Source organism: Sorghum bicolor, chromosome 1 (genome assembly GCF_000003195.3).
Source record: "Sorghum bicolor cultivar BTx623 chromosome 1, Sorghum_bicolor_NCBIv3, whole genome shotgun sequence".
NCBI classification, from domain to species: Eukaryota; Viridiplantae; Streptophyta; class Magnoliopsida; order Poales; family Poaceae; genus Sorghum; species Sorghum bicolor.
Window position 1 is genome coordinate 62421373 of NC_012870.2, and position 21651 is coordinate 62443023.

The 21651-nt window shown below is 42.3% G+C and overlaps 1 protein-coding gene and 2 long non-coding RNA genes across 5 annotated transcripts; all 3 read right to left on the bottom strand.

Annotated features, from left to right (window-relative positions):
* Window positions 370-2665, bottom strand: LOC8066040. The gene is made up of 3 exons (XR_002452478.1): window positions 2565-2665; window positions 572-624; window positions 370-492 (listed from the first exon to the last, which is right to left on the bottom strand). It is a non-coding gene; the product is annotated as an uncharacterized LOC8066040 (long non-coding RNA).
* Window positions 7918-13391, bottom strand: LOC8066041 (protein LONGIFOLIA 1). Of its 3 annotated transcripts, none has more exons than XM_002467643.2 (5): window positions 11918-13391; window positions 11306-11373; window positions 9622-11169; window positions 9279-9414; window positions 7918-8795 (listed from the first exon to the last, which is right to left on the bottom strand). In XM_002467643.2, exons 1-5 carry the CDS (start codon window positions 12084-12086, stop codon window positions 8086-8088), a joined length of 2631 nt encoding a protein of 876 aa, XP_002467688.1. In that variant the 5' UTR covers window positions 12087-13391; the 3' UTR covers window positions 7918-8085. The 3 variants fall into 3 exon arrangements, with proteins under 3 accessions (XP_002467688.1, XP_021307643.1, XP_021307644.1); XM_021451968.1 differs by having other exon boundaries at window positions 9529-11169; XM_021451969.1 differs by lacking the exon at window positions 11306-11373 and having other exon boundaries at window positions 9529-11169; window positions 11918-12055.
* Window positions 18933-20241, bottom strand: LOC110434938. Its single transcript, XR_002452523.1, has 2 exons — window positions 19811-20241; window positions 18933-19705 (listed from the first exon to the last, which is right to left on the bottom strand). It is a non-coding gene; the product is annotated as an uncharacterized LOC110434938 (long non-coding RNA).

The following is a 21651-nucleotide window of genomic DNA, read 5'->3' on the forward strand; positions in this document are numbered from 1 at the left end:
GGCTTCGCCGAGTGCCAGATCGGCGGCACTTGGCGAAGAGGGCTTCCAGGCAATTTCCCAGGGTCCTCTCTTCGCCAAGTGCCACGTGTCTGACACTCGACGAAGCCTCCTCTTCGCCAAGTGCCAGACGGAGGCACTTGGCGAAGCCGACGGCAAGGGATGGGGATGGATGCCGTCAGGTCTCGCCGAGTGCCGTTCTTCGCCGAGTGCCGGGCACTTGGCGAAGAGTCCATTTCGCCAAGTGCCTTTCTTCGCCGAGTGCTTGGCACTTGGCGAAGCCTTCTTCGCCGAGTGCTGGCTTCGCCAAGTGCCAGGCACTTGGCGAAGCCTTCTTCGCCAAGTGCCCGATTTTTGGCACTCGGCGAAGTCTGGAGCACTTGGCGAAGCCTGAGTTTCCTATAGTGTCTGGTTGCTCACGTAGAATGAGTTTCCTATAGTGTCTGGTTGCTCACGTAGAATGAGGTAATATTGCCGAACAAAAGCGCCACCTATCTATAAACAACAAAAACAACATTCAGCAATGTTTGTGTCAATCCCATGCAATGAATAGAAACAGGAGAATATAGATTACCATCTGGGGACTTATATGGTGGTTTACTGGGTTCCCTGCTTGCCTTGCCATTTCTGAGGGAAAGAAACAAATTAATGCCTTGCCACAAGCACGATAGTTATGCCTCACAAGAACCACAACCACAAATGCAGCTTGTATAAGTGGTCATTCAAAGATAGAAAAGGAGTTGAAAAAGCAACTGAGGGGATGAACAAATTAATGCGTTGCTACAAACATGATAGTTATATGCCTCACAAGAACCACAAGCACAAGTGCAGCTTTTGGAAGTGGACAATCAAGGGTAGAAAAGAATTAAAAAATGATAAGCAAACCATATAAGCATTTAAATCTGTCCAAATAGGTATAAGGTAAACTAGAATTTTTATATATACTAAAAAAATACACATGCCTGGTTTCAACGTTCTGTCAAATAGAACCATAGGTCAAAAAAACATAATTCTATGCCCAAACTACTAAACATCAGCCACTTTCTAAGTTTCCTATCCAACAACCCCAACAGGATTATCACTGCCGTATAAAGATACTGAAAAAGAATTGCGTAACAATTCCTTTCAAGAAAGTTCAATACTGGTAGCCAAACATTCATGACACTTGTAAAACAGAAGGTTCGACCACTGTAACCTTTCGTTTTGACACACTTACTAGGTCACAATAAACAAGTTTTACATGTCACCATATATTCCTCTAGGAACCTGCTACGGAAGCGAACCAGACAAATCAAGTGCTGATACGAAAGCGTATCTGACAAATCAAATAAGCAATGCACAATCTGGCCATCCTTGCAACTCTATAATAAGGATCGTGTTATGCAACAGAAACGCGGCATCTTCCTCCTTGCCGACGCTGTCCTCATCTCTGCTCCTGCCCTCGCTGGCACCCATCCACAGCCGCCTCTCCCTCGCGCATCCACCACCCATGGCCGGTGGCTTCCGCCACCGCGCCGCCACCTCGACCCCACCCTTGACACCCTCCCGTAACTGCAGCGCAGCTCAGCGGCTGCAGTGTCCTCGTCGTTGCTCCCGCGTACCACCCCACCCCTCGACCCACCATCCCCTAATCACACGACAACTCGCCCGTGATCCCATGCAATCAGTGGCGGACTCAGAAACGGACCAAGAGGGGAATAAATAACATAGGCTAATTTTTTTTGTTGCTCAATGCAGTACACTAATAAATATAGCTAAGATTGATAATTTAATATTGATTCAAAGTGTTCAAAGGTAAAAATTCGTAGAATAAGCATAGAAAAATACCAAAAATATAAATTTTTTTTTGCAAAAAAGAGAACTTGTTAAAAGATTTTTGAGCCACCCCAGCCCCCCCTTGGGTCCGCCAATGCATGCAATGCGCCCAACACCAACCCCGCCCACTATCGTCTCCCACTGTCCTACCCCACCGTCGTCTCGCCTGCTACCACCGTATGTCATAGCCGCCGCCACCCAAACTCCCTTCTAAAGCCACTAGTGAGCATAGCGTGACACAGATAGGTCACCCATTTTCCAAATGTCGCGTGTTTGAGTTTGCGCTATAAATAAGGTTCTAAGAACATGACTAATTAAATACAGGATCAATGAGCCCAGGTAAATACAAAGCAAGATAAACCTTGCGGTGCATCCATGGAAAGGTGGCATTTTGATGGTATTGAATAATACCATGAGCACATAAACAGCATTGTGTCGCCAATAACTAAGATACCGCCATTGAAATCAAGATTTCATCAAAATCGGAGATGCATGGAGAGGAGAAAGTTGCATTAGGCAGACTAGCGAATGCTACATACTTGACGACTACAAGAGATAAAAAAAAATTAACCCTACAATAGCATCTTACAATCTTGCCGATCGCGCATGAACAAGGACAATAGCAGATTTAATCAGAAAAAAAAAACTTGCCCCACTAGCACCACCGAAACCTCCCTAGACATCCATCCACGCCAAGCCACAGAGAGATGGATTGAAAAAAACCCGCGGGACAGAGAGACGAGACGGAATACCTTGCTCGCGGGGGGAGGGGCCGGCGAGGCACGACCGAGGAGGAGACGAGATGGTTTCGCCGGGAGGAAACCCTAGAAAAAAAAGCTTAGGACGGAAGAGGAGACGAGCGGCGAACACAGTAGTTTTACTTTTACACAGGGTGAGGCGAGGGGTTTAAAAAGGCTGCAAAGGGTTTTTGCATCCGGACTTGTGTCCTGTGTCCTGCAGGTTTTACCATTGCTGCGTCGCTGAATCGTGGGGTCCACTGGTTTGGCAGGCGACGGGGCAAGTGGGAACTCAGGCAATTTTTTGTAGGAAAAAAAATCAAAAGCGATTTCATGAAAACTCGCCCAGAACATTTCTTCAGCAACAAGTTTTTATTTGTTTATTCAGGCAAAGTTTGCTGTTAATAATTTCAAAAATAATTTTGTTGTTAATTTATATATTCTCTCCGTCCTAAAATAAATTAACATCTCCTATCCCAAGGAGTCCATCAATCTCAAATTTACTAATTTTATACTACATCCATACATACAAAGAAAGTCGTTTAGGATAACGACACGGTCTCCAAAGCATAACTTTGACTTCTTATTTTTTATAAATATATTTATCAAAAAAGGTTTATGTGTATTTTTATAAAAGTATTTTTAAGACAACTATTTATATGGTTTTCACATTTTCAAACTCAACAACTTAAAAGCTATTTATGATTTATATTCCTAATGTTTGACCTAAATCTTATCCAAAACGACTTTCTTTATAGGTATGGAGGGAGTACAATTTAGTATTGATATTTATATCTTTAAACATATTTACTATAAAGATATATGACATAATTAATAATCTAATAACTTTTATTTGATATCACAAATATTAATATATTGTTTAATATATTTTGGATAAACTTGAGATTAGATTAATCCTAGAGATATGAGATATCCATTTATTTTGGGACCAGGGGAGTACATGGAAAAACTATATCATCATACTCCCTCTGTATAGGATTTAGATGTTGTTTAGGACAGCGATACGGTCTCCAAAACATAACTTTGACCTCTTATTTTTATAAAAATATTTAGGAAAAAATGATATATGTATACGTTTATGTAAGTATTTTTCAAGATAAATCTATTTATATAATTTTTATATTTACAAACTCAGCAACTTAAAAGTTATTGATGATTTATATTCCCAATGTTTGACTCAAACCTTGTCCAAAATGAATAACCTAAGTACGATGAATATTTAGGGTGTCTTTAGGCCTTGTTCAGTTGGCAAAAATTTTTGGTTTCGAGTACTGTAGTATTTTTGTTTGTATTTGATAAATATTATTCAATTATAAACTGATAGGCTTAAAAGATTTATCTCACAAATTACAGACAAACTGTGTAATTAGTTTTTTTTGTCTATATTTAATGTTCCATACATGTGTCGTAAGATTCGATGTGATGGGAAATCTTTAAATTTTTTAGACACTATTTGGAAACTAAACAAGACCTTAGTACTCCCTTTATTCCAAATTATAAGTCATTCCAAGAATCTTAGAGAGTCAAAGCATCTCAAGTTTGACCAAAACTATAGAAAAAATACAAAAATTTATAACATGAAATAGATATACTATGAAAATATAATTAATGAAGAATCAAATAATACTTAGTTGGTGTCACAAATGTTATTATTCTATCATATAAATTTGATCAAACTTGATATGATTTGACTCTCCAAAATTCTTAGAATGACAAGGAGGGAGTATAACTCATCATCAGTAAACATTTTTTTTTTACTTTAGCTCGAAAAGTAGCTCCACCGGTAGATGTGAAATTGTTCTGGTGAGCCGTTTGATAAAACAGTTTTTCATAATTAATGAAAAGTATAAACTAACTATTTAAACGAACAGGCCATGGGGACAAAGCCGATCATGGCCGTGATGTACCCTCCGTGATGTAGATGAATGAGAAGCTAGAAATTTCAGCTCTTCATCTCTCTCCTCGCTTGTCTGAGACATGACCTGAATATGAGTGAGCGCGGGCATTTGGTAGATTGATCTATAATAGGTGTTTGTTTCATTTACTATATAAGATTGGCTAGTAAAACTAAACCAGACTGACACTTAGTCTGACTAAAAACCTTTGTCTATTTGTACTACATGAGATCATTCTATATCGACACTTCTTTTAGGATGAAGAAAGTATGTGTCATCGTTTGCAAACCCCTATTACATTGAGAAGAATACACTATAAATTATATTTTGATTGAACATTACGTTAAATGTCAATATATGTTAAATGTTAATATCCATGACTTCTAATTAGACTCAGAGGTCTTTTTGACCGAGCTCCGTCTCCTCTTGTGGAGCAGGTTCTATGTAGTGGAAGCCATTTTAGATGATGTTTGGTAAAAATAGCTTCAGTGAAATTTTTGTTTTTTTTGAAACGAAACCGGCAGGAGAGCTGCCTATTGTATTAAAGAGGAAGAGCCTAGACAGGCACTGTGCAACCATGTACAAAAAGATCTTAAGATCTTAAAAAAAACAGCTACAACTCCAAAACCTCGTGTTAGGAACAAATTACATCAAGCGCGCAGAAATAAGTTAGAAACGTGCTTTGCACCCGCCATTACCCACACTCTTGCCTCATCCTTGATTTTATGGAGGAGTTGCGCTGTCGTAGATTCCTTGTGCTCAAAGATTCGTGCATTTCTTTCTTTCCAAATCTCCCAACAAACGAGCATGATGATCGAACGAAGGCCTCGCCTCGCCATCGAAGGTGTGTGATCCATGTTGTCCCACCAACTTTGTACAGAGTCTGCTGGCACCCAGGCGGAAGGGCGCAACTGTTCATTACCTAGCCATGTTGCACTGCTCTCCCAGATACGCCTAGTGTAGCGGCAGTCTTGGAATAGGTGGACGCCAGATTCTGGACTATGCCTGCACAAGGCGCACACTCCATTGTTCGGCCATCTACGCGCTTGAAGCCTATCTGCCGTCCATATCCTATTTTGGATGGCTAGCCATGCAAAAAATTTGCACTTTGGTGGTGCCCAAACTTTCCAGATGAGGCAATTGAAATTTGTCACCGTTGTATTTTATGTTAAATATGTGAGTGTAGCTAAGGCTATGTTTAATTTCACTCATTAAAGTTTAGTAACTCCTCTAAAGTTTAGTGACCCCTGTTTGGTTCCACCCACTAAAATAGTTGTCCTATATACATTTTAGTCATTTTAGCTACCCTTTAATTACTAAAGCCACTAAACTTTAGTGAGAGTGTTTGGTATTTTAGTGACTACTTTAGAAGGGGTGAACCAAACAAGCCCTAAAACTCTACCAAAACTAAGGGCCTATCTAGAACGCAAAAAATCATCTCTCTCTATTTTTTAAATTAATCCGATTTATGTAAATTTCCTGCATAATTTGTGTGGAATTCCTGGAATTCCTCAGTTCTAAATAGACTGTTCAAGGCCTTGTTTAGTTGTATTATTTTCTTTTTGCAAAATGAGCACTATAGCATTTTGTTTGTATTTTACAAATATTGTCCAATCATGGACTAACCAGGTTTAAAAAATTCGTCTCGCAAATTACATGCAAATTGTGCAATTAGTTATTTTTTTATCTATATTTAATGCTCCATGCATGTGCCATAAGATTCGATGTCACGGGGAATCATTCCCGAAAAGTTTTGTAAAATTTTTAGCATTTTTTATTTGGCAAAACATGGAGTTTGCCAACTCATAAATGAATATGGCAAAGCTAAAAAAAGAGTCTATCTCCAACCCTTTCCCATAGTTTTTTTTCTCAAAAAATAGAATTATGTACTCACTTGTTGCCCGCGCTTTTTTTTTTCTCGCGCACCGCGGCTTGTTTTTTCTGTTCCTTCGTCACTAGGTCACGGCTATTAAAAGCTATTCTCTGTTGCCGCTATCCACACGATATTGCTGGTCACTAAGACGTCAACGAAGAGTCCGCCGACGATTGCATCCAGCCGGTCACTGGAAATCGCGCCAGAACTTCGCCGCGTGCGGGAGAAAGATACGTGCGCGCGGGACGAGTCTCTTCGTCGCGTAAAAATACTGATATCAAACCTCATAGACTTTTGCATATATACACAGTTTAAACCCTCTATTTGTCAAGTTACCAAATTTGCTAAAGCAAATTACCAAACCATTAGAGAGTAACTTTTATATTTTTTCTTTTAAAAACAAGAATAGCTAACTCAATTTTAAAACCATTGAAGTTGCTCTAAACCAGGCCAAGATCTCTCGCTTTTCACCGTAAACTTAAGGCTTTTGGGGAGCCCTGCGAGCGAAATGACAGCTCTATCTTAAAGTTCTTAACCATGGTCAATCAAAATCCTCCTGAACAAAAACACGCCATTGTTCACAGTGCTGGACGAGCGTTGCTGGGCCAGAATCCCCGCCGCGGACGAGCTAGCTACCCCGGACCCGGAGGCCGCCGACCGCTAGCCCGGAGACCGGAGCCCAGCGCCACTGGAAGCTATGGTCCTGGTTCTAGGGCTGCTCGTAATTCCTCCACGCAGGTTCTCACACTTCAAAAAATTCCATCTCTGTTTATCTTGAATCCACTAGGATTTTCTTCTCCCGGGTCTCATCTGATGCGCTTCTAGGTTGGGGGATGCCATATCCCTTGCTACAAGTGATTCATTATTTTTTTTGGGGGGAAACGAGACGCGACAACAAAATCTTTTGTGCTGTCTTTGCTGATATGTAAGTTATTTGTTTAGGAATGAAGAATCGGGCTCAGGTTTTGATATCTCCAAACTTAGGAATCATATGCTCTTTACTACCTTATGTCCAAAATATGCAAGGCATTCAAACATAGAGCATTTCCTTCTTCAAATGCTCGATGAATATTGCCTCGTCTTGACAAATTATCTCTAGAGATACCCAGTTAAGCAGGCAACATAGATAAAAAAAAACAGAGTTTTTGTGCCAATTAGTTTGCAAGTGTATTTGGGTTGTAGCCAAAGGCTGACAAAATCCAGCCATGTTTCGTTAAGAGCAAAGTTCAAATGTGCCAACCAGATTTGACATGGAGCCAATACAAAATTTTGGTACAACTCTGATTTACCATCTTGATAGTCGATACCAAAATGGACCATTTGGTCCAGCCCACAGAAATCCCTGTGTTACTTGTAACTTGTAAGAATGTAAGATGCTTCTAACAATGCTGATGCCTGGTGCTTTTAATTATCACCTTATCTGACACAGGTGGGTAAATAATTGGAGATTTTCTTGATCATAGGTGCAAGAATTTGGACTTCACATATCCAAGGGAACAATATTATTCTTCAGTAATATTATCAAGATTTTAATGTGATTAATTCTCTGTACATGGTTCAGTCAAAAAAAAAATCTCTGTACATGAAACTTTACTTTATATATGTACAACCTAGTTATTCTTGCAGCTGCTAAACATACATTACTTCTACCATCAGGTCAGTTTCATGGAAAACAGGAAAACAACAAAATTGTTTAGTCTATATGCTTCTCAAAAGACAACTCCCCTTTGTACTTCCACTGCTAAAATTACACCTTTCCCATGTCTTCACCACTTATGACTTCGTCAATGAGATTCTTAAAGATGGATCTTTCAATGCCCAGAGCTATCCCTTGTAGCTCACTGCCGAAACTCTTCCATTTTCCCATTTCACGTATTGCATTCTTTGCTAGCTTGCTCTCTTCATCTTCCTCTTCAGATAATCTTATTGCTGAGGCCTCAGATCGGAGCATTTCAATCTCTGAACATAATTCCTTGAAAAGATGCCATCCGCTTGATTTCTTGCATTGAATGAACTGCAATGGTTGTCTCACTGAACTGCCACTGTATATTTTCTTAGCAATGATTTCAATTGCAAGATCAAAAATTAGTTTGCGGTGAAGCTTCCCTGCAGTTGGTTTTGCTTGTTCAAGGATAAGAAAAAGCTCTGGATTGATTGGGTGGCTTGGCTGCTGGAACAAGCAGGGCATTATCCTGAACTTTAGTTCATTGTGCAAGAGGCCAGATGCTGAGAGTATTTCATAAATATAATGACGATCTTTATTGGCAGTGAGTATTAACGAATTGTCATTTGTTCTTGGAGCCTCGTCACTCAACAATTGCAAGAGCTCTAGCTTTTGGATGAGGGCTTTCATGTTTTCTGGTATTATGTGGTTACTCTCGGTACTTTTCTTCAATGTTGGTGTGTCAGGGAGGCTTATTGAGTTCCAGCACTCATGTAATGTAAGTGGCGCAACATCTGAACAAGTAAAGAAAGAAAAAGTTAGTTGAGCATTAAGAGCTAGATCGACCAATACAGCAAGCATGTGGGGGCTCCGAGAACAACCTAAAAGCAACCAATCCAACTAAGAAAATCAGTTATACTTTTGGGCTCATCTACATCCCTGTATGGGCAATTGTAACATGTGGGAGCTCCATGAAGATGTTAGGTGCAGACATGAACTACTACTGGCAGTGAAGAATTGATGCTCTTTAACTGGTTGGCACAAGCAAGCACTTGCATTTCTACAGTCGCTGCCAATTTACTGTGGTTCTTCCCAGCTTGCTAGACAACGAGCTACATTTGGTTGCATTGATTACCAGTTGCTTGTCATGTTTGTTTGACATACTACAGTTAAGTATGCTTGTCATGTACCAAACAATATGGTTTCCTAGATTGATTGGAACCCAAGGATAGTGCTCAGAGTCGTGTGAAGAATTGCTTGACAGATAAAGTTCTCACTTTTGAAAGAATTTGATATGCCCCTCAGAGAAGGCGACATCACATCTTGATAGAATGTGGCATCAAGGACTGATACAGGACTCGGTATGTTCTCCAGTGGATGGATGTTCTTGTCAGTACATAGGATAAGTGTTTCCTGAAAAAAAAAGTCTTTCAGTAGTCACTAACTGATGTACATAATGAATGATGAAACAATTCTCAATCAATAGTAGGTTCTTTGACATGGAAATGTATTAATCTTTATTTGTACCTCATAATTCGATGTTGAAGTTGTATTGCTTTGATGGATGGATGTTGTGTTGACATTAAGAGTATTTGAATAATTAATAATGTTCGTATCTACCTGCTTTGATAAACTGATTTTGCTTTCAGTAATCATGGCTTTATCATGGCCACAGATGCTATTTGATTGTGAAGCCCTTGATCTTAGTTTGCCTCTTGGAGATACTTCTTTGGATGTCTTGGCTGGGGACATCAGTGGAACTGTCAGCTGAGTGATCCTTCCACAGTCTGACTTCCGCACAAGTCTTGGGCTCAAAATTCTAGAAGGCTTTGGTGAACTTGTGCTGCCCACATCTTCCTCTCGCCTGGAATGAGCTCTTTGATTGTGAGAATGGGTCTTCGTCCTGTCACTGTTGTCGGTCTTCGTGGTGAAAGTGCTCTCTTCATGCCGCAACTTTCTGTGGACTTTTGTCCCTGCAAGGGTAGCAACTGAAGCATTCTTTTTCACGATACCTCTCGCCGGCTTCATGATTACAACTGGAGACTGGAAGTGTTGAGCACTATTGGTTTGTCCAGCTGCTGCCTTCTGAGTGTTCAGTGATCTGGCATTGTAATCACTCCGCTTTGCGTGTAGCTCACTGAGTATCCTAAGAGCCCTCAAATCCTTACTACATTCCGACGATGTGAGATTGATGAGCCTCTCTACGTTATCGTTTATGGATGTAGAACTTGGCCCTTCTTTAGAATAATATCTAGCTGTATTTATCTTCTGCTGCTTCCAAGCTGCAGCTTCAGGGACAATTCTCGGAGAAGGTTTGGTTTTCAGTATTGTAGGCTGAATCTTCGGCTGCAATGTACTGAGGTCATGGCAGATACTCCTGGAGGTGTGTGGCAGGTAATTATTTCGAGTGTGACGGTCTGGTCTGTGTGATCTTGCAGACCCAGGGGCATCGAGAGTCTCTTCCAATCCCATGAGCTTTGCAACGACAGCACTGGCCCGCCGATGGCTCGGGGATTCTTGGTATTTCAAATTATCAATGAGACTGTCATCGGTTCTTGCATAACCAAAGTTCTTCTGATGCAAACTTGACTTGACAGACTCATTCCTACTGTCCAAGGACAGCCTAGGAAGCTCCATGTGCTTGGATGAAGGCATCTTGCTGTCTTGAGCTTCTACCTGCAGCAGCAGCTGTCGATCATCACATGATAAACGTTGCTGCCTGCTAGATTCATTGACATATGCAGGAGGCACATTGCTCCTATCAACAGCAATCACATAAGTTCCATCTGTTGATTTGGATATAAGCAGTGGCCTTGGTGAGTCTTTGTGCAGTCCATCTCTCTGTTCCATCATTTTAGTCTTGATGGCCAGGACACGAGAGTCCTGGTTGATGGAGTCCTTCACGACATCTCTAAAATCAGTTTTTTGCTGTATGGATTTGACCTCTGTATCTGAAGACTTAAAGCTTCGCGAGCTCCTCATTGTCCTACTCCTTGCTACGACATGCTTCTCGTTGATGCAAGGGAGCTTCTGCTGTACTGGTTTGCTGTTGGCCAGGGGTGATAATGAAGAGCAGGACGACGATGCTGAAGATGCTCTCGATGATTCTGTTGAGAAGGTACTGTTCTCAGTCATGCTTTTGCTTTTGCTTTTGCTGAACGATTTCTCCTGCCCAAGTAATTAGAATCGAGTTAAAATTAGTTTGTTCAAGGAACCCAAAATCTAGAGTCAGGGCTGACCAACTGGGGCTTTAGTTATAATTATATCTGAATTCTTTGCCGTTAAAAGAAGTGGTTAAAATTACCACAGTGTTGTTTGGATTAGCTGTGCTTTGCACCGGGGCATGCGTGCTGCTAACCGGCAGAGTATGGCCTGGACAACAGAAGCACAGTGTATTAGAACTAATATCGAAAAGTATAGTTATATATTATGCTTCAAGCAGGGGTGGTGCAGGTAATTCGGAAAACTTGAACTGATGGAGGAAAAGTGAAATGTCTGAAATACAAATGATTCTAAGATCAATTTCCTTTGCATGAACATTTTGATTCCCATGTAACTTCTCATGACACTATCTTATATGTGTGAAGTGAAGTTGCATGCCTGCAGCTTGTACTATACCATGGGTGATCATTGTTCTTGTTCATCTTCTTCCCAATAAAGAGTCGTTTTTGCCTTGTATTACGTTGAACATGAAATAAATTTTTAAACTACTTTTGTTTGTCACCCTACAGCTTATACTTGCAGCACTATTATAATGGTACAGTTCTTTTTTCTTTTCTTTTTTTTGTACAGTTCAGTTGGTCGCCTGATGGCTTCTTGATTATTTATTTATTTTTTTGGTAAGGATGGATGGCTTTCTTCAGTCGGGGGGAACAGATGGCAAAGTAGTAATGAAAAAGTAGCAGAGTCGAAGTACCTGCTGGAGGCAGTTCGTCCTCGTCCTTGGTTCCAGGGCAGTCACCATGTCGTCGGCCGGTGAGAAGGCGGCGGCGGTCGAAGATGTGGAGCATGCTGGCCACGCACCCCATCTGGCCGCCAAATTCCGTGGCCTCATGGGAGAAGGCCTTTGCCATTCTAGTCGGCATTTTTGGCTAGTTCTTGTGCTCTGGAAAGCTAAGGAAGCTCCTTTTGCAGCCGAGGTATGGATTGATCCCCTCGGACTTGGCGCCATTGACAGGCTATCTAGTCTAGGATGTATTACTCAGGCCAGGAGGAAGTTGGCAGGCAGAAGAGAAAGCGCGTGCAGAGCAGAGTGTACGGAGTATGCTTGCATGATCTATGGGTGGATTGGATTCGGTTCGGTTGAGAGGAGTGTAATGTTGCTCTGCTCGTGGGCAGCTCAGCTATGTGATGAGGAGGGAGAGACAGAGAGAAGAGGGCCGTGGATTTATGAAGGGCTGCCGGGCGGGGGAGGTCGTGGCTGGCCCTGCACCAGCACCAGCACTCCAGCACCAGCATGCAATGCAATGCGATGCTCCCGGTGAACAGGTCATGTGTGGGCTGATGATTGTGGGCGACGGGCATGTGATGGCTGTCAGGCACGCATCGCCATCATCGTCAGCCTCCTCATCCACCGCCACCGGACCGGCCGGCTTCAGCTTCAGTTTCAGGTCTTGAGCTAGCGTGGACCAGAACAAGGGGCAGGGAATGTCGAGGACGGCATGGACCTCAATACCTCATCGCTGGCAGCCGGGGCTAGCTCCCGGCACGGCTGTTCTTCCCAGTTTTTCACCGCCACCACTGTGGAAGAAACAGACGACAAGGGCACAACCGCACAAGGCGCAGCGGCAGGCGCGCACATGGCGAGCTCTGCTGCGTGACGGACGGTGACGGATCAGTTTCTTCTCCTAGGCTAGCTCGCCCTCGGTGGACGATTCTGCTCCGTCCATTCGTCCTATCGGAGTCGGGGCGGCGTGCGTGCGTGTCGCCCGGAGGAGCATGTGCAGTGCAGTGCAGCGCCGGATTATTTGCATTGTCTGAGCAGTTCATTTGGAGTTCGTGTGTGGGTGTGGATCAAATGCCGGCAGACAGAGAATATGGTGGGCACGATTCTGGCTGTGACTGTGAGTGAGGTCAGTCATGGCATTTTGGCATGAGCCATGAGCATGAGCATGAGCATGCGCTGGTTCAGGTTCATCACGTGGCAGGCAGGATACGCAAGTCATGGCTGAAGTTACTGTTTACTGATTTATTGTGTTTATTATGAGAAAAAAAAACACTGCTGAACGACTAGTATATTCGGCGGCTGTGCAGCTGTGCTGTCGTGGTTCTGTGAGTGACCTCTGTACATTTGCCAATTGCCATGCCATGCTTGTCGATCCATGCGGCGTATGGGAAGAGAACGACGTACAGTAAATGAGTTCGCTGAGTGCATGCCAAAAATTCCTCTCAGGGCCTGTTTAGATTGATGATGAAAATTTTTTGGATGTCACATCGAATGTGTCGGAAGGATGTCGGGAGGGGTTTTTAGAAACTAATAAAAAAACAAATTACATAGCTCGTCAGAAAACTGCAAGACAAATTTATTAAGCATAATTAATCTGTCATTAGCATATGTGGGTTACTGTAGCACTTAAGGCTAATCATAGAGTAACTAGGCTTAAAAGATTCGTCTCGCGATTCTCAACTAAACTGTGTAATTAGTTTATTTTTTTATCTACATTTAGTGTTCCATGCATGTGTCTAAAGATTCGATGGGATGGATGAAAAAAATTTGGATGGGAAAGCCTCAGCTCCATAACTCCATGGTACTATTGGTACATGAAATCTACCGGCAGATTCCTCTTGTAGCCCAGTGGAAAAGATTCCTTCGGCCACTCCGCATTGCAGTAGTACTGGAAGCGCCTGTTAATTTCCCTGCCATAGGGCGTTTCTGCGGATAACGCCGGGTGCGTGTTTCACCTTATCCTCTCCCAGCAGCCCCTTTCTCCCTCCGCCGCCGCCGGTCCCCTGTCCTCCTCGGCGTCTTCGCGCGGCAGGACAGGTGGGCCGGCCCCCTTCCTTCATCTCCTACTCTCCTCTTTCTCCTCCTTGTAAGATCCTCTAGTCAAATAAAGTCTTCGAGAAAGATGGAGAAGAAGCCAGCCAATGAGACTTCACCGCCGCCCGCGACCCCGTCCGCGCCGCCGTCGAAGGAGCTCATCCCGCCCACGCCTACGTCGTCCACACCATCCCCACCACCCCCCGCATCGTCGACCCCGTCTCCCGCGACCACCGCTGCGTCCCCGCCCGCGCCATCGTCCTCCACCCCGACGAGCTCCTCTGCGTCCTCCCCTTCCTCCCAAGTGAAGACACTCGCTCCGTCTCCGCCTTCGGACAACCTGTCTCCGCCGTCGAAGCCTGCACACTCGAATCCATGGCGCTGGTCTCCATCTCGAGATCCAGATCTCGTCCGCCGTCCTCACCTGGCTGTGGAGCCCGCGTCCTTACAAGTGGGACCCACTGCCTGTGAGACGAGAACCCGCCAATGATGCGGTCTGCATGCAACGCGATTTGGTTCCCAACTCAGGCCACATCCTTATCTGTGCATCTCCATCTTTTCTCCTTCCTAGTTTATGTTTTTATTTTTCTTTATTTATTACTTTCGTATCTCACTTGCATGGCTATAGGTCTTCATTCGGATAGAGACTTTCGGCTCTCTAGTCCCCTTCTTATTAGTGCATGCATAATGTCTGTGGTCCTTGTTACCTTTGTTCCATTTAGACAACTACTTCTTCGGTGTTGGATCGACGATGATGCCTCTATCTGGGATTTCGATTCAAGCTTCTTTTACCTCCGGCAACGTCAACAACATCATCTTTCGGTTGCCGGATCATGTCTTCCTCGATGGTTAACCCGTTTCCACTTCAACCGTCGCAATGCGCAGTCAATCCATCTGGGTGCATGCGTTCTGGACGCCTCTGCATATTCCCCTCGCTGGCATACAAGTCTTCCTCTATGCCCTAGTCGACGCTGCTGTCTTTATTTCTGGTCACAGGACCTTGTTGTATCAAGGTTTCCCTTTGGGAACCTCCTTGTACTTCGTTTGCTTATATATATATATATATATATATATATATATATATATATATATATATATATATATATATATATATATGACACGTTTTATTTACACGTACGAGTAACTACTCCGAGTCTTTATTATACGCATCCGAGGGTCGAGCCATCCCGCAGACGTAGCTAACGGGTGGCGTCGGGGGTGCGGCCTATTACCGAACTAACGAGTTCGAAGCACGAGTATGAGGATCGCTGGCATGTATCCAACAAGATCTACGCGATGTATACAGGATGTACGCGAATATTATTATTATTTAATAAATGATTAGGGGAGCTCCTAGCCGGATAAGTATTACGAAAAAAACGTTCAATTGTTCACAAACGTTCTTTTCTGCAAAGTATGAACGCATACTTTAATAAGAAAATTGACTATACTCGAGTATGAACATATACTTTAATAAGAAAAATTGAGTATACTTTAATAGAGTATGGACGCATACTTGTATTTCGAGTATGTCCATATACTCAGAGGATTACTTTAGTGTTTATCTTATAGAGTATGTATTTTCATCGATATTTTTTTCGAGGACAAACATTGGTACATTTGTGGGAAACTTTTTTTAGCAGAGTAAAAAAAGTTCCCCACAAACGTACCAATTTTTGTCTCGAAAAAAATATCAATAAAAATACATACTCTATAAGATAAATACTAAAGTAATTCTCTGAGTATATAGACATACTCTACAAGTATGCGTCCATACTCTATTAAAGTATACTCAATTTTTCTTATTAAATAGTATGCGTTCATACTCGAGTATACTCAATTTTTTTTATTAAAGTATGCGTTCATACTTTACTTGCAGAAAAGAACGTCTGTGAACAATTGAACGTTTTTTTCGTAATACTTATCTGGCTAGGCGCTCCCCTAATCATTTATTAAATAATAATAATATTCGTGTACATCCTGTACACATGCATGTGCCGGCTAGTTCGCGTAGATCTTGGATACATGCGAGCGATCCGCATACTCGTGCTTCAAACCCGTTAGCTCGGAAATGGGCCGCACGCCCCGACGCCACCCGTTAGCTTGCAGAAAAGAACGTTTGTGAACAATTGAACGTTTTTTTCGTAATACTTATCCGGCTAGGAGCTCCCCTAATCATTTATTAAATAATAATAATATTCGCGTACATCCTGTATACATCGCGTAGATCTTGTTGGATACATGCCAGCGATCCTCATACTCGTGCTTCGAACCCGTTAGTTCGGTAATGGGCCGCACCCCCGACGCCACCCGTTAGCTACGTCTGCGGGATGGCTCGACCCTTGGATGCGTATAATAAAGACTCGGAGTAGTTACTCGTACGTGTAAATAAAACGTGACCTATATATATATATATATATATATATATATATATATATATATATATATATATATATATATATATATATGTTGTTGTCAAAAAAAATTCCCTGCCATACCAAAAGATTTAGCACCAAATATTTTGCACCAAAAGTTTTGATATTCTATAGCATCATATCAAAAGAAGAGAGGCAGCTCGCGGCCCAAGACAATTTTACACAAGGGTCGCAAATACCAAAACTTTACAAGGTCATGTTTTTGCATTCTTTGACAATATTGTTTAGATTTATTTTTGTAAAAAGTTAGGCTAAAACACCAAAACTTTTGGCAAAATTGAGGAACTAAACAGACCTCTAGTAATATTCTTCCGTCTACAAAAGAATACAATTATGAGATACGTACCGATCAATTGACTTAAATTTGACTAAGTTTATAGTAAATAGTATTAATATTTATGTCCCTAAATAATTTATTATAAAAATAAATTCTATAACTAATCTAATAATATTTATTTGTGTAACAAATGTTAGTATTTTTTATATAAATTTAGTTAAAGTTCAAACTGTTCTTTTTCTCGAAAAGCGAGAATTACATTCTTTTATGGCTAGGAGTAATTTCTTGTTGGTGGTGTTTTTGCTTTTGATGATAGAGGGCCGGGGGTTTGCTATTCATTTCACTAAAATATGGCTGTCGACTGATACTTATTTATTAGAGAAAAGAATACTATACCATGGTCGATAAATTCAAGCGATCGAGGATCACTGTCCTGTGAATCACGAATCATGAATTACTCGAGGGGAAAGAGGCAGGAGTACTACTATTTTTATATAATGTGCTTGCCTGCTTGGTGTTGAGGGGACCGTACCAGTGAGTGTTAGCAGATCCGGGGGCATCACTGTTACTAGGTAGTTATACTGCGTACCGACCGCTAGCTGTATTGCTCGTGGTATGCTCAGGACACTTTGGTTTGATCCACGACTCGTCTCATGGTCTTTGCAGTTTGCACTCATCTATCTAGGAGTTCTTTTTTTTTACGAGTGAAGAGAGAGCTTTATTAGCTAGAAATAGAGGAATTACAATCAGCTTGATTGAGTTCAAGGCACACGCAGGAGCTTGACCCTCCTATTGCGCGACTGCTACCTCTCGATGCCAAATGGTGTGTCTTCAGTTATAGCACTACCAAGGCGTTTTGAAAAATGCCTCAAATGCCACATTAATTAAAGGCGTTTTAGAAAAAATGCCTTCAATATTTCAGGTATTTAAAGGCGTTTTTTAATTTTGCCTCTACAAAACTGGTTTTAAAGACATTTTTATAAAAATGCCTTTAAGTTGAAAGAAATTAAGGCGATTTTATAAAAGTGCCTTTAACAAAATACCTTTAATTAAGAGACATGTTGTAGTGCAACCAAGCCGCAGAGTGTTTACATTTTCTAGCATATAAAGCTAACGCATTCGCCACACTGTTACCATCTCTCTTCACTTGGGAGATGCTGCACTCCTGCATCAAACGTATCCAACCTCTCACTTCTTCAATAATGGGTCTGACCTCCGATCTGTCTAGGGCACTACTGGTTAGTGCTGATTTGATTTTAGCATAATCCGTCTCAAGATTTAACTGAGTAAAACCCCAACGGTGCGCCCAGCGTAAGCCTTCGATACAGGCCAATGCTTCCACCTCTGGCGCGCTAGCACACTTCTCATATAACCTTCGGGCTGTGAAAATAATGACGCCGTTGCTGTCCCTAGCGAAAACCCCAACTCTAGCCGCTTCAGATTGTTCTTGTTATGAACCATCAACATTTATTTTTGTCCATCCTGTTTGTGGAGGCTCCCATCGACACGCAATCTGATCTGGCCTTCGTGCATGTGCTTCAGCCCTCCCAACCTTCTACACTTCTTGCTTCCCTTCTATCTAGGAGTTCTGCCATGTGCTTTGTGGGGATGGTATGGTCTTGGATAGATTTATTTCTTATTATTAACAATCAAAATTAATTAAATTAAGACTGTTTGACTTAATAGAACAAATCTAAACAAGTCTAATTTTTTTAGAATGGGTGGCTGCACTTAATAAAATAATATAATGAAGGGGCTGAAAGCCTGAAACTTGAAAGTACGTCGTACCATATCGTCGGAGAGAACACACAAGGTATGAATATTTCCCATGCAGGCATCGACCCAGAGCATGCTTGTGGCCAACACCTCCACAGGCATGGCGGATAGGCTCTTGGTCCACCTCCCAACTCAATTACTAGGACATCGATGCTATATTGACACTTCTACATAGACGGATCAAACCACACCTATTCTCAGAAAAGGCTAGGATTGGTATATTCATCGTCAATGCACAAGTGTCTCCCCCCTCATAGCATGTTCATCAAGGCGGCGATGAAAGATTCCTCTCATGTGCTCATGGCAGAAGCGGCAGCAGTGGCTCTCGCAACTTAGGTCATCACGACGTTGCGTATGGAGCAGACTACCCTACTATCGGACAATCAGTAGCTTGTTCATTTCCTACATGGTACTGATCACTCCCACCCTCCAGACTGGAGAATTAAACCTTTTAACCAGATCATTGACTCCAATTGCAGGGGTACAACATCATCTATTCAAAGAATCAGGAGATCAAACAATCAAATGATAGACTTGCTTGCTAGACAAGCATATAACTGGTAAAAAGTGTGTCGTAATGGTGGTCTATTAAGACCCTGTTTTCATCCTATAGATAATTGGTACGTATATGGTCCAGTGGCGGAGCCAGGAATCAAAACTTGGGTATTTCCATCGATAACTGAAGTCACAAGAACAATCCAATAATAAATTGTTCAGCGAATCGGCACTAAATTATGCATGAATCCCCTGATCACTGAATTTCTTTCATTGACATTATAGCTTTTGATTGGAAGCCTCTTTCCGGGGTCATGAGGAAGAAGATCAACATCATAAATAATATTATCACTTTATTCATAGCCGTCATCACCATCCCTGATAGGGGATAAATTAGAAGGTTTTGTGGCTGCTATGTCAATGTCAAGCTCATTGCTTCCTATCTCAGGTGACATCCGATTAGTTTCTACCTCAGTTATTGCCACTTCTCTGGTTGTTGTATCATGCTGAACGGATGGATTGGTTTGATTATGAACTTAACTCTCATCAGTCGCCGGCACAACAGATTCAACAATAGGATTTTGAGGCTGAGCATTAATCCCCTCTGTAACTAGTTGTGGCACTGATGTAGATCCTAACTCCACCTTCCTTGATTTTGCTGCTCTATCCCATAGAGTCTTCAAATCAACCGATTTCTTTTTGTTCCTCATTTTGCAAACCAATAGCAATATCACTGGCTCACTGCAAAAACATGATGTCCCTGATTCTTTGAACCAATATTTACAACCAAAAATTCAAGATTTAAGAAGGTAAGAAGCCAAGAACTGAACTTGAGTAGAAGATAACCTGTGCTGTGTGCTGCGGCGTCGCTGTCCTGTCCAGATGCACTCAGCCACCGGCTGCGCGCCTGCGCCGCTGCAGCCTTGCGCTTGGCCTGGCCGCGCGTGCCGCGAGAGCCGTTGGAGGCTGGACGCCGCCTCGCCTCCTCGCCTCGCCACTCGCCAGTCGCCACCGGTGACCGGCCGCCGCCCGCGCGTGCCTAGGGTTGCCGGCCGCCGCGCGCCGAGCAAGACCGACCGTGCCGAAGGACGGAACTACGGAAGAGTGGGCGTCGGTGTCCAGCAGATGAAAGGAATTGAGGTGGATGCAGGTTAATGGGCTGGTTGGGCCGGCCTAGGATTGGGAGGTGTTTGAAGGCAGGCCTAATGGTCGTTTGATTTCCTTTTTTGGGCTCAAATCTTTGAAAATACCACAGAATATCACCTTATACATATGTATATACATGTACATACACATATCTATTAAAAGGTGTACAAAAATAGCTGGGTATTCCCAGGAATACCAGGGAATACCCCTGGATCCGCCTCTGATATGGTCACACGTTGTGCTTGCTTCGTGTATGAACGTGTGTGTCTGTATATACCTCGGATATGTCTCATTGTTGTTGGCATGTGCAATGATTATCAGCCCTCCGTCTACGAAAGAATCAAATTCTAGAATTTATGTCACTCAAACTTTTTTAAGTTTGACTAACTTAATTATATAAAATAGTAACAACATCTATAACATAAAATACGCATTATATGAAAATATATTCTATGATGAATCTAATGATACTAATTTGATACAATAAATCTTATTATTTTTTCTAAAAGTTTGACTTATGACAACTTTAGAAATTGATTCTTTTGTGGACGGAGGAAGTAGTACTAGCAACTATGCAAATACAGAATTGTTAACGACATTTTACCACTATTTGTTCTGTTGACTAACTAAAGCACTTTGTCATTCATTAACAAAAATGTATTAATTGAATCATATTAGAAAAGCGGGCAGCAGTCAGGCACCATCATTTTTTTATCTACTAAGCACTGGAGCCTCTGAAATTATTTGACAGATCTCTGCCTTGAGGTGGTTAAGCCGCTAGTGTCCAGGTAGCGTGGTTACATTGCTGAAAACTTCAAATCTGTATATTCAAAGTGAATCTCGTCGTTAACTATTCTCAAGTTAAGTAACGACAAATTTGAAGGGCCTTTAGCATCTACACTTTGGTCATGTTTGGATCCATGGGTTAGAGTTAGATTTAGCTATTTGGGACTCAGATAGCCCTAAAGTATTCAAACATGAGAGTTAGATTGGGGTTATTTGCATCTAACCCACCAAAAAACTATCCCCCAAAGAGGTGCTTATTTAGGCTATTTGGGGCTATTTGAGGTGGGGCCCATAGAGAAAGGGATCGGCTCTGTCACACGGGATCCCTACTCGCGATACCTTCCAGCCACGACCCCGTCTGGTTACCAGCACTGCCGCCTCCCAGCTCGCCTTGCCGTCACCTCTCAACCGCGCCGCCACCTCCAAGTTGCGTCACCGCCTCCCAACCGTGTCGCCGCCTCCCAACAATGGCAAAACAGCCCGCAAGGTACCATATGGAGCAATAGCAAAATGGCTCGCCACTAGCAACGGCAAAACGACATGCAGAGTACTATGTGGAGCAATGTCATTTGTAAGCGGGAGGAGGCCACACAATAGCCGGCCACACCAATCTAGCTAGGAAACAGCCAAATAAATGGGAAAGTACATTTATTGTCAATCTAACCCTTGCATCCAAACACCTCTTTGGTTAGAGTTAGTTGAGGGCTAGTCATAAGCTAGAGACTAACTCTAACCTCTAAATTAGAGTATCCAAA

Bases quoted from the DNA above. Each gene is read 5' to 3' on its own strand.
- LOC8066041 (XM_021451968.1), bottom strand. From the start codon at position 12,086: ATGCCGACTAGAATGGCAAAGGCCTTCTCCCATGAGGCCACGGAATTT. The intron at 11,374-11,917 runs GTACTTCGACTC...TCTGTTGTCCAG, and splicing joins GGACGAACTGCCTCCAGCAG to GCCATACTCTGCCGGTTAGC. The intron at 9,415-9,528 runs GTACAAATAAAG...TTTTTTTTTCAG, and splicing joins CTTCAACATCGAATTATGAG to GAAACACTTATCCTATGTAC.